We start from the raw sequence: 12398 nt of genomic DNA on the forward strand, positions 1-12398 counted from the left end.
TCCAGAACCACCATTCAGAGCGCGATACCATAGTCTTCCGAGACTGAAGGTTGCCAACAACAATGCATACATAAAAATAAGCAAAGTTTAATCTGAACATTGGTCAGTGGTAGAACCCTTCTCAGTGATATTATTATTATTATTAACAGTATTTATATACCGCTTTTCAACTAAAAGTTCACAAAGCGGTTTACAGAGAAAAATCAAATAACTAAATGGCTCCCTGTCCCAAAAGGGCTCACAATCTAAAAAGATGCAAATGAATACTAGCAGACAGCCACTAGAAAAGACAGTGCTGGGGTGAGGTGGGCCAGTTATTCTCCCCCTGCTAAAAAAAGGAGCACCCACTAGAAAAAGTGCCTCTTACCCAATTAGCAGGGGTTAGGCTATGGCTTCACCTAGGAACATGCAAAGTAGGGGACAAAGGACAGAACTTGCTGATCAGAAGGTGCTATATCCCTTCAGGCTTTTTGCCCACTAGCCATATGCTGCTGGCAACCTTCAGTCTCAGAAGACTATGGTATCGCGCTCTGAATGGTGGTTCTGGAACAGCGCCTAGTGTGGCTGAAAAGGCCGATTCGGGAGTGACAATTCCTTCCACACCGGAAGCAAGTGCAGTCTGTCCCTGGTCTGTCTCCCTGGCTATGGGCCTTCCTTCTTTGCCTCTTTGCCTCAGACTGCTGGCAAAGTGTCTCTTCAAACTGGGAAAGGCCATGCTGCACAGCTTGCCTCCAAGCAGGATGCTCAGATGCCAAGATTTCCCATTCTGCTGAGGTCCAAACCTAAGGCCTTCCGATCCCTCTTGCAGATGTCCTTGTATCGCAGCTGTGGTCTACCTGTAGGATGCTTTCCCTAAATGAGTTCTCCATAGAGGAGATCCTTTGGGATCTGGCCATCGTCCATTCTCATGACATGACCAAGCTAACGCAGGCATCTGTTTCAGCAGCAGTGTATACATGCTAGGGTGTATACATGCTAGCAGTGTATACATACTAGCCATAAGGTGGATACAAAAATGGTGATTTGATGCCATTTGCCCATGACCACTAAAAGAGCGCATTCAATGTGGGGAAAAACATGATCCTAGAAATTGGATAATTAGAAATTCTGAGGACGAAGAGAGACATGGTTTGAATGTGCATCCGTTTTCCGCCATCTGCTTTCAGGACAGCAAATGTGTGTAAACCACTTCCACCGAGATGCGGTCAAAACAAATATTCTATCCAATTCGCAATTATGGTTCAATTTAGCACCCTTTGGAGGCTGTGGGCAGTGTGGTCAAGGCACTATACATGCGCATCTGTTTGACACATCATGTTACAATGTTGACTTTGGCCCCAACAACTGCCTATGAGTTTTTGCCTCAAATGAAGCAGGATGTGATGGTTTACTCACAATCTCCACAAGGATGCCATGTGGGAGAAAGCAGAGTTCTTCATCAGTACCTATAAAGTACCTGTATAAAGGGTAAAGTATAACCTTTACTTTAAAGCAGGAGTTTTCAAACTGGGGCATCGTGATGTGCCAGCCTGAGAGCCCTGGCTGCCCTCTTAAGGGGCGGGGGCAGGGAGGAGGCAGCGACGTTGTCGCTCAGGGGGCTGCAGGGGCTTGGCTATACTTACCAGAGCCTTCTGTAGCCTCCCGGGGGTGAGGGTAGCCCTGTGCGACAGTCTGCAAGGCTCCCCGAAGCTTAAGAAGTGAAAGTGGAGTGATCGTGCTCCACTTCGGGTTTTGCAAAGGCGGGCGTGATCTAAGCTTCAGGGAGCCTTACAGATGGTTGTGTAGGCTCCCCGCACCCCCAGGAGGCTGCAGGAGGCTCTGGTAAGTACAGCCAAGCCCCTGCAGCCAACTGCTGCCTTTCCATGCACCCATAAGGACTTAGAGCAGCTCGAACTCTCGCTGAGAGTTTGAAAACTGCTGCTTTAAAGTATAAAGCAGTGGTTCTCAAACTTTTAGCACCGGGACCCACTTTTTAGAATGAGAATCTGTCAGGGCCCACTGGAAGTGATCTCATGACAGGAAGTGACATCATCAAGCAGGAACACTTTTAACAATCCCAGGCTGCAGTTCTTCCCACACTTACTGGTGAGTAAGTCCCATTGACTATCATTGTTAAAAGCGAATACAGAGTAGCCTGTTAAAAGTACAGATCTGTAGCATTTCCCCATACATAGTCACATACTATGGTAGCATCAAGTCTAATGTATAAAAAATAAACTATTGAGATGAATGGAGACCCACCTGAAACTGGGTCGTGACCCACAGTTTGAGAAACACTAGTATAAGGTTCCTTGATCAGTACCTAACCCGTTCCCTGGCTGGGAATACTCCAAGGCAAGCAAAAGGGGCTGGTGCAGCGGACATGCCTGAGGCTGGCTTTGTGTGTGCCTGCAGAATGGTCACCTTTCGGGTGCCTGTTCCTTCTCGCCACCTGGACCACCAGGTGCGTCCCCACGAGGACTCTGCCCCGCGCCCACCTCCGGAGGAGAGCAAGAGCACCAGGACGTCTCTGCCCGGGGGGGGGATGCGCCCCCCTCAGCCTCCCTGCGGGGCCCGGCAGCGCCTCTCGCCGGGCTGCCTTTCTGCCCCCTCCTTTGGCGCGGCTCTTCCCCGCCCACCCGGCTGGGAAGGACCTGGCGGCTCCCCTCCGCCTCCCGCCCGCAGTAGCTTCTTCGCCCGGGCTCCGAGGCTGCCGTCGCCCTCTAGCTCCGGGAGCCCGAACTGTGCAGAGACCCTCGCTGGCCCCGGGCTCTCCCATGCCCCGAGGCGAGAGGCCCCTGCAGGCTGAGCTCGGCAGGAGGCTGCGGCGAGCCGCGGATCCAGCGCAGGAGGTAGGGTGACCCCAACTCTCGGCACGTTGGCTTGGCCTCTCGGCTGCACGCCCTGCCCGGCTTCTGCCCACACTGCTCTCCTACACCTCCGAACCGTGCACTCCTAGGCAGGGCTACTCAGAAGTAAGTCCCATTATGGTCAATGGGGCTTCTCCCAGGAAAGTGTGACTAGGACTGTAGCCTCAGAGCCCAAGCCTAGGCATGTCTACTCAGAAGTAAGCCCCATTATAGTCAATGGGATTTACTCCCAGGAATGTGTGGATAGAATTGTCACCTTAGAGCCCAAGCCTATGCGTGTCTACTCAGAAGTAAGACCCATTATAGTCAGTGAGGTTTTGCTCCTAGGAAAGTGTGGATAGGATTGTAACCTTACTCCCTGATAAGTGTGCATTAGGATTGCAGCCTTACCCATTGAACTACATGGATCTGACTTTGGAGTAAACCGGTTTTAAGGATTCCACCGTTTCTCAAGTATGCATGCATGCGTGTCGTTTAATGAAATTTCTTGAAATCAATAACCAACTGTGTATATTTTTATTGGGGGGGGGGGAATTCCATAGCCTTTATGTGATCAGTGTACCATGAAGTTGCAAATCTGCAGAAGATTTGGTTGGAATCCTGTACGTGCTCATTTAGGAATAGGGACTGACAGCCCAATCCTATGCATGTCTGCTCAGAAGTAAGTCCCATTAGAGTCAATGGGGCTAATTCCCAGGAAAGTGTGGATAGGATTTGGCTTTGAGTGGGGCTTTTGACTGAAAATGCATAGGATCAAGCTGTTAATCTGAATAGCATCCCAGGCTCTTCTCTTTTTGAGACTCATCTGAGTTTGATATTTATAAGATGCTCCGAGTTCCTAGAATGCTGTCCAGCATCTTGGAGGCATAAGAGAAAGCTGTCAAACACACAGCCACTACTCTTATTTATTAGTGACTGTGTGACATCTTTGTGACTCCTAAGAGGGGAAGAGTGGGGAGAGAGGGAGAGACTAAAATAATGTGAATTTCAATTTAGACTGCAGAAAGGAGCACCCTGGAAGTGTTTATATTAGGTATGCTCCTAAGTAGGTTTGTGCTTTTGGGGAGAGTCTTCTATTGACACTCCTGGTTTGCACAACTGGCAGGTAAAAGTCTTTAGAATTCTACTGAGATTCTGTACACTTCAGTCAGTGTGAGGGATTTCGCTACTAGGGAACAGCCAGTTTTTCACTTCAGAGCCAGCCACAGAGTTTCTGCACTCCCATGCCTTTTCCTTTTTGGAAAACTGATACTAATTTTATCCAGACTGCCTCTTCGAGCACTGACAAAACTGTGTGCTGAAATCACAGAAGTCCCTTTACTAAAGTTACTTATTTGATTTTCAGCCTCAGAAGCCTTGTTTAAAAAAAATGAAATGAGCTCAATAGAAAGAGGAGGAAAACTTGAAAGCAGGGGAGTGAACTCTAAAGAGTGGTCGCATTTAAGTAAAAATGACAGAGAACTTGATTAGTTTGTGAAAAAAAATAGTTAATTTGGATGTTATGTACTTTCTCAGAATTCTTGATTGAAAAGAAATTTTTTAAATCTTCTGCTTAGTTTAAAGAACACTAAACTACTGTATACAATAAAAAAGAATAATGAATTATCCAAGTTGTTAAAGCTAATTTCTAACTATTGTATTCCAGCTTTCTTGCTAGGTAATCACAGAATTTGTGTAGCTTAGGTCTTGATGCTTGGACAGTGATTATGTTCCCAAGAGTGCTTAAAAAAAAGGTTCAGTTGTGGTGTGTTTGTGGAGCCTACATTTTCCTCTTTGTAATATGCAAAGCTGATAATGGTTTACAAATGAGTCACTGCACTGGGATCCTAAACAGTTCAACACCCTACTGAATACACCTCCTTTTGTTACTCACAGTGGACCATCATGGAGTAATTTAAAAGGCTAGGTTCCTTGGAGACTCATCTGGTCTTCTTACATTGCAAAGTGTAAGGAGATTAGTGTTGACAGGACTAACCTTAAGAACTCAATCAAACCATCACCAGGAAGGGGGGGGGGACAATTTCTTGGCCAGCTGTAACTCTTGCTCTCCTTGCAGTGGTTTCCAGCTTTTTTTGGAGACCCACAAGTGGAAATTTGGCTTCCTTTGGAAGCCACCTGTCAGTTCAGAGTCCAGTAGCAGGATTCCCCCTACTTGACCACTGTGTCATCTTCTCCCACATTTACAGCTGAAACACTTGACAACCCATGCACAAAGCTCCTGTGACTCACTGGCAGCTTGTGACCCACTCTTGAAGCATCACACAGCTCTATTGTAGTGGGAATGAAAGCGGGTGGAAGGGGGAGAAATGAAACTTCCTTGAAGGCCTGTGAGGTCCTGGTATTTGCCTACAAAGGGCCTTGGGAATTAGAAAAAAGCACATGTTTATTCAGATTAAAACATTTAGTGTTTTCTGTTCACCCACTCAAATGTGTCATTAAATTAAGCTTTAATAGTACTGTAGGTATTTACCTGGCTAGAGTAGCTGCCTGCTGATTTCAGGCTACTACTTCTTTAAAATAAGTCTCAAAGGCTGCAATCCTGTGCATGCTTTTCTGAGAGTAAGCCCCACTGAAGACAATAGTATTTACTTCTGAGTAGGCAAGCATAGGCTCGTGCTCAAAATGTGTTATTACTGTGCCACTGATACAGACATGACTGTCCCTCCAGCACATATCACCCAAATTCTTCATGTCTGTTGCTGAGTGGCATTTTGAGGATGGTATGGGGGAAGGACAGTAAATTTAGCTTGCAGGAAGAAATATAGATTTGCCAGACCCTTCATGAAAGTGGAGGTGCTGAACAAGTTCAAGACTAGGGAATGTATGTTTTGGGTGGTTTAAGGACCAGAAATGGTCCCTTATGGGATCCATATGGAGAAGTTGAATTAGAGGGAAAGGCTGGAGTGGGAGGAACCTAAAGCATCAGAATGGAACAATTATTTTATAAGAGTTGGGTAGCATTAAGCTGCTAGAATGGCTTTAAGGAAGGAGGAGCCCTCAAGTGATAGATCAAAGGGTGAGTCAAGGCAAAGATTGGTATATAATTATGGGTCAAAATAGACATGATGTTAAACACATTGTCTTTCCAATTTCTTTTTTCATAGCATCTGGGCCTCATACTGGATGGGGACTGGGTCTTTAACCATTTTAACCCTTTAACCCACACTGTGGTCCTGAATAAAATCCCTTATCCCCAAAGCTGCTATTGGCTTTTCTTGTTTTCCATATTAATAATAGTACCTAACATTTCGAAGGTACTTTCTGAATGTCTAATGTGTTTCACATATATAAATTTGATGTTCGTCTAACAAGGTAAGTATTATCTCCCTATTGCAGCTAGGGGACTGAGGATAAGAGGGAGTTGCGTGATTAAACCCACCTAGTGAGTTCATGGCATTCAAACTAGGGAGCACTCATTTACATTCACTGCACAATCCAAATTGTGGCCTGAGCTGACACAGCCATCCCTGTGCTAGCTCACAGGGTCGCAAACATGCCGTAAAGCACATTTGTGACTACTTTTGAGCAGGCAGCACCAGCTTAAAGGCCTGAGCCAGCTTGCCAGTGCTGCATCCAAGAGCAGCGCTGGGCTGAGTAGGTATACTCCTGCCAGGTGGTGCAGGAGGGGCCATTTCTGGGTAGGGGGAGGACAGAACAGGGGCAGATCTGGCCCAGGAGGGGGCAGGATCAGTGGAAGTCTTCTCCTCCACATCCTAAATCCCTTCCCGGCCCCCCCCCCCCAGCGTTACACCTGCTTCCCTGGATTTGCACCAGCTAAAAAACTGATGTGGATCCGAGAAGCCTCATAGGGCAGGCTGAGGCTCTACACAGGATATGGGGAAAAATATCCCCTTATCCCAAGGAGACCTCCAGCCACCTCCTAACCTGCTCTGGATACAGCACAGGCTAGGATTGGGCTGTCAGTCTCTTGGCCACTTGGCTGCACTATATTACTGTAATCCACTTTGAGCTCTTGGGAGAAGGCACAATCTTAATCTATTCTAAAAAAAATGGTAATAACCTGAAGAAGTAAGTCCCATTACTTCTGGACCTACCAGATCGCTCCTGTTCCTCTGCTGGTTTGTTTTAAAAGGGGAGCCCCCTAGATTTCAGGAGTCTGTGACAAACTGGAGGGAGGCTACCCTACAATGACCCTTCTCCTGTCTAGGCTTCCTTCTCTTGGGTGATGGCAATGAAACCTATTGCTTTTCTCAATTATTCCCAGTTTAACCAGTAAAGTGTAAAATGAAGAGTAAGAGCCTTCTAACTGCTAGGCCCTGAACCCATTTTGCTTTCCAGGTTTCCTTACAGTTACTGTGAGTGCAAGCTGCTTGTCTAAACAAGGTTCTTTCTATTAATCTTGCCACTTCTGGAGGTGCCAGGAGTTGAACTTGGGTCGCAATACACACAGAGCATAAACACTATCACTGACCTCTACATGCCAATGCAGTATACTGATTTAGGATCCCGAAGTAATCATTGCTTGCATTGCAAAATATAGATTCAACCTTTGAAGGTTTGTGTAAACTATGTTATTAGATAAGTTTAGATTTTTCTGCCATCTAGTGGGTATATCACGAGCATATTTTCATGGTGTTACAAGGAAAGCTGTGTTATTTTTTACTGTGTTTTATCTTCCTTTTTTTCTGTGTTACTCATAGTCCACCCAGCCTTCAGGATGAGTCAGAACCGCTAAAAATAGACTGGAAGCAAATATTAAGATGCTATTAAATTTAAAATTCAATTAAATTGCTTAATTGAAACAAGCAAATGCTTGCAGCCCCACTGCTAGCTTAACCATGCTGCCCCCTAAACGTAGACTAAACAGAGATGACTTGCAGTACTTCCAGATGATGCTCAGTCTTCGAGTCTCCAAGGGAAGACTCCATAAATAGCTTTAAGTACTTGATAAATGTTCTAAATATTTATAAGCATCAGAAGTGTCCTAGTCTCTGAGCTGGTTCAAGTGGACCAATTTTTGTAAGGACATCATCTGATCTCCATCGCATCCCATATGCCAAACAGTGAATTACAGGTTACCTTTCCGAGTTTGCTGTAGAAGGGAACATGCATTTAACAGACCAAAATGCAATTCAAGAAGCTGATGTGGTCTTTGTGGCTGTGTTTGGGGCGATTTCAAAGAGCCACAACACCGTGCCTATTTTACTGCAGAAACCTTCTGTGGCAAGACAAGCTATTAATACCTCTCATCATAAAGGATCTTTCTTATTGAAAAGGCATAAGGCCAGAAGTTTTCAAACTGTTCCACGTGGAGCAGTCTGACCATCTGCCAGAAAACAGTTGCGTGGAGGAAGTAATACTTGAGAGAGTATTGTCCAGATTCTGGGAGCAGGTTGTATGATCATGAAGGCTCATGTTTTAGTTGCAATCTTTATATGCAACTTAATCCTAAACAGCAGCCATGTCTACACAAATCCCAGATTCACTATTCCCATGATATGCAGATATGGCTCCGGGAGATAACAATTTGTAAGTGTCTCAGATGACCCACAGAATTGGAGAGAAATAGTTGCTACACCAACTGAAAAGTCTCTAACAATGTGTGTTATCAATTTGTTCTGCCACAGGTTGACATATATTATTGACATTGCACTGATGTTGCAGGCAGGTAGCTCATGTCTAAAACTAGCTTCAAATCACACATCCCACAAAACTGGATCACAGCCATTATATTTTTTAACTTTCAGAACATGAGCCACATGCTATTAACTTGTGTCTCCTTTGCACCTTTTCCCTAGCCTTTAATTCCAGCTTTAGAATAAATTTTTCCTGTATGTGTATTCAGCCCTCTTTGAACTCCAGTATGTAACACTAAAAAGAAACCTCTTCAATCCTGATCCGTACTTTAATTACAATATCTAACCCATGGAGTCTAACCATATACATGTCCTTAAATGCCTAGCTTTGAGGGTATAGACTTAACATACTGTAATTTCTGCACATATCTGATGCTTCCATACTCCTGAATTTATAATGCTCCCTTCCTAGAATGGCAGCAGTCAGGAATTCTATAAATATTTTAAAGCATTGGGCTTTGCAGGTGAAAGGAGGTGATTGTCCATTCGGTAGAATTCAGAAGGCCTGGCTTTGGCTCCAAAGACAATTTGTGGATTTGCCATAGGATGTTAACAGCCCAGTCCTAACCTGTGCTGGAACAGGCAGTCTGACAGGCCTACAGTGCAACCCAGGGCAAGGGGGAATAGATTCCCCTTACCCTAGGTAACATGGCAGCTGCCCACTGCCCCCCTGCCCTGGAACGCTCCAGTTCCTCACTCCCCCACGCTCCTCAGACCCCTGCGCCAATGGCCTGGAGCTGGCACAAACTCACCCATCCTGGGGCCTGCTCCGGCTCAGGGAGGTCGTCGTGTGTCCTTGCACTGGCTTTCCTGACTCTGGAGTCAGCGTAGAAGTGCCTTACAGAACGTTTGCAACACTCTTGGATTGCGCTGGGTCACTCAACTTCTAGGTATTTATTTACTATATTTCAATCCCGCCTTTCTCCCCAAAGGGACCCAAGGCAGCTTATGACAATGACCAGAAACACAAAAATATAAAATCAGTTAAAAACAGAAATAAAATCATTAAAACCTTTCAGAATTAACAGCAATAAGATATTAATACAATAAAAAGAGCATCAGCAGCAGTTTTATAAAAACCCCAAGCCTGTAAAAACCAGATGTTAAAAAGGCCAGGAACTAGAAGGCTTGTTTAAAAAGAAATGTTTTTTCTGCTTTGAACTATCCTCCCCTCTTTTTCTTCGTAAGAGTTTCACATACCCCACCTGCCATTTGCCCCTTTTGGGACAGAAGTATTGTCAAGGATCAGCCAGGTTGTACACTAACTCAGGGCCCATACCAATTTGAGGGTCAACCCAACTGGGCCAATCTCTGAACACTCAGTGGCAGTGGTAATGGCCAATGCAGCATTGGCCCATTGGGGGTAAGCTGGAGGTTCCTGTTTAACTGCTTTTTGTTTTTTCTTTAAAGAAATGGGAGGTCAAAGCATGAATTTTCAGTGTTTCCTTTAGTTTGTCTCTTTTAGATAGGAAATGACATGCCATTCTTTTTGTAGGTGAATAAATAGCTTTGGCCTAAGCCTACCAACCCTTTGGGCAATATGGGAAGTTTTTGTTTGGCAGACTGTATTCTACATGTGAATTAGAATTAAACAGCCTGAATCAAATAGTTCCATTCAACTTTTTAAAACAAACTTTCAGAAGCTGTTAGAAGTTTGAGCTTTTTTTCCAAAGGAATTTTGCATTGTTTCTTAAATACATTACTCCAGTCCTGCACACAGTGTATATTCTACCTAATCCTAGATTTACCATAGCTCAGAAGACCAGGCCAACATGTGGTTAAAAGCAAGGTGTGCAGAAATATTTTCATGAACTTTTCTGGCTTTTAACTGCCAAGTGAAGTGGTTAAATATTTATTTGATTAACTGCAGACCAAAATCTCAAATATTTAAAAACAGAGAAAATTACTAATGGTGGTTGAGTACCTTATTCTTGTGTTTCTAGCCCAATCCTATGCATGTCTACTCAGCAATACATCTCATTATAGTCAATGTGTTTTACTCCCAGGAAAGTGTGGATAGGATTGTAGCTTTAATCACGCCACCATAGTGGTGCCATGCTTATGTCATGCTTTATTTGGAAACTTGTACAATATTACAGTATTTAAATAAAACACTTCTTACTTTTTTTCTAAACAGAAAACAAATAGACAAGATGGGCCATGTTCTGCTGTTACTACTATTTTCCACTCCATCCTTGAGCCTCGTTAACGAAATAGACTTAAATAAAGATTTCAGCTGGCAGTTAAAAAAAGTACCACGAATAGTGAAGGAAAAGACTTTCTCCCTTGACAGTCCTAAATTTGAAGCAAATGTCAAATTAGAACTGAGTGGTGTATGTGGGATTGAATGCCAAAGGGCACTCCCAGGGCCAGGTTTGTCTGATTTGAAGGAACTGCTCTCTTATGAGACTGTCTTTGAGAACGGCACACGAACCCTGACCGAAGTGAACGTCCTGGGAGTGGAACTCGATCCAGCCGCAAATTCTACCACGAAGGTGTTGTCAAGAAGGAAGAGGCAGGTCTACGGCACAGACAGTAGATTCAGTATTTCAGACCGGCGCTTTCTCACCAACTTTCCTTTCAACACAGCCGTCAAGGTTTCCACTGGCTGCAGCGGCATTTTGATTTCCCCAAAGCACGTGCTCACTGCTGCTCACTGTGTGCATGATGGCAAGGATTACATCAAAGGTAGCAAGAAGCTGAGAGTGGGGTTGGTGAGGCTGAAATCCAAAGGCAGTGGCAAGAGGCGCAGGGGTGCCAGAAGGAATAAAAGGGAAGTATCGGAAGTCAAGGATCATCCGGCTGAGACCAAACAGCTGAAGAAGGCATCCACCAGCAGAACTGGCAGAAGACAGAAGACATCTGCGCTGAATGAGAGAAAGTCTGAGCGGAAGCCCTCCTTCCAATGGACCAGGGTTAAAAGTACTCAGATCCCCAAGGGCTGGTTGAGAGGCGTGACTGGAGATGTGGCCGTGGATTATGATTATGCTGTTTTGGAGCTGAAGCGCCCCCACAAAAAGAAATACATGGAGCTGGGGGTCAGTCCAACGAGCAAAATGATACCTGGAAGCATGATCCACTTCTCTGGATATGATGCTGACCGATCTGGCCAGCTGGTCTATCGGTTTTGTAGCGTATCTGATGAATCCAGTGACCTCTTTTACCAGTACTGTGATGCCGAGCCTGGCTCTACTGGATCTGGCATCTATCTCCGCCTTAAAGAGCCAAACGAGAAGAAATGGAAGCGCAAAATCATTGCTGTTTATTCTGGTCATCAGTGGGTGGATGTCAATGGAGAGCAGCAGGATTACAACGTGGCAGTTCGAATCACTCCCCTTAAATATGCCCAGATATGCCTCTGGATACATGGAGACAGTGAAAGCTGTGCACAAGTCTGATTGCAGCGAACACAAGGTCACCTGGGACCGAGCAGTGCCGCAGAGTGAAGACCTGCAAAGATAAACGTGGAACATGCATTGACTTGGGTCTGAATTTATCTGAACTTGAAACCAGCAATTGCCTTTTGACATACTGAAGTTTGAAGACATTTACAGAGCATTTAGTAGAATTTTTCAACTCAGTTGTTTCCATTGACCATAGACATGATGTGCACTTAAAATCCAAAATTGTTTTACTGTATTTATTGTTTTAAATTGTGGTAAACCCAAATCCTTCATATTGGGAAAAAAAACAACCAAACATGGCTCCTTTTGTTTGCCTACATTTTTTAAAGAGAAGTATTTTCTCTTGTAACTGGTACTATTAAAACGTGTTTTGTTTTGCTTTGAATTAATTTACTGTTCTCAGGGTTCTGCTCCAATAAGTGTGGTTCTATTATGCAGGTTGCATGCTCATTATTGTACAGTATCTACAGGACAATCCAAATTGGGATGCACTTGGATAAGTCAAGAAACAAAAGTTCTCCTATGGTGCTTACAGTAGACAATACCTC

General features: G+C 44.6%; 1 protein-coding gene across 1 annotated transcript; it reads left to right on the forward strand.

Annotated features, from left to right (window-relative positions):
- The first annotated feature begins 2753 nt into the window (after positions 1 to 2753).
- PRSS35 (serine protease 35) lies at positions 2754 to 11844 on the forward strand. The gene is made up of 2 exons (XM_066622712.1): positions 2754 to 2831; positions 10584 to 11844. Exon 2 carries the CDS (start codon positions 10600 to 10602, stop codon positions 11842 to 11844), a length of 1245 nt encoding a protein of 414 aa, XP_066478809.1. The 5' UTR covers positions 2754 to 2831; positions 10584 to 10599.
- The last annotated feature ends 554 nt before the right edge of the window (positions 11845 to 12398 follow it).

Source organism: Tiliqua scincoides, chromosome 1 (assembly GCF_035046505.1).
Source record: "Tiliqua scincoides isolate rTilSci1 chromosome 1, rTilSci1.hap2, whole genome shotgun sequence".
Taxonomy (NCBI): Eukaryota; Metazoa; Chordata; class Lepidosauria; order Squamata; family Scincidae; genus Tiliqua; species Tiliqua scincoides.

Bases quoted from the DNA above. Each gene is read 5' to 3' on its own strand.
- PRSS35 (XM_066622712.1), top strand. From the start codon at position 10,600: ATGGGCCATGTTCTGCTGTTACTACTATTTTCCACTCCATCCTTGAGC.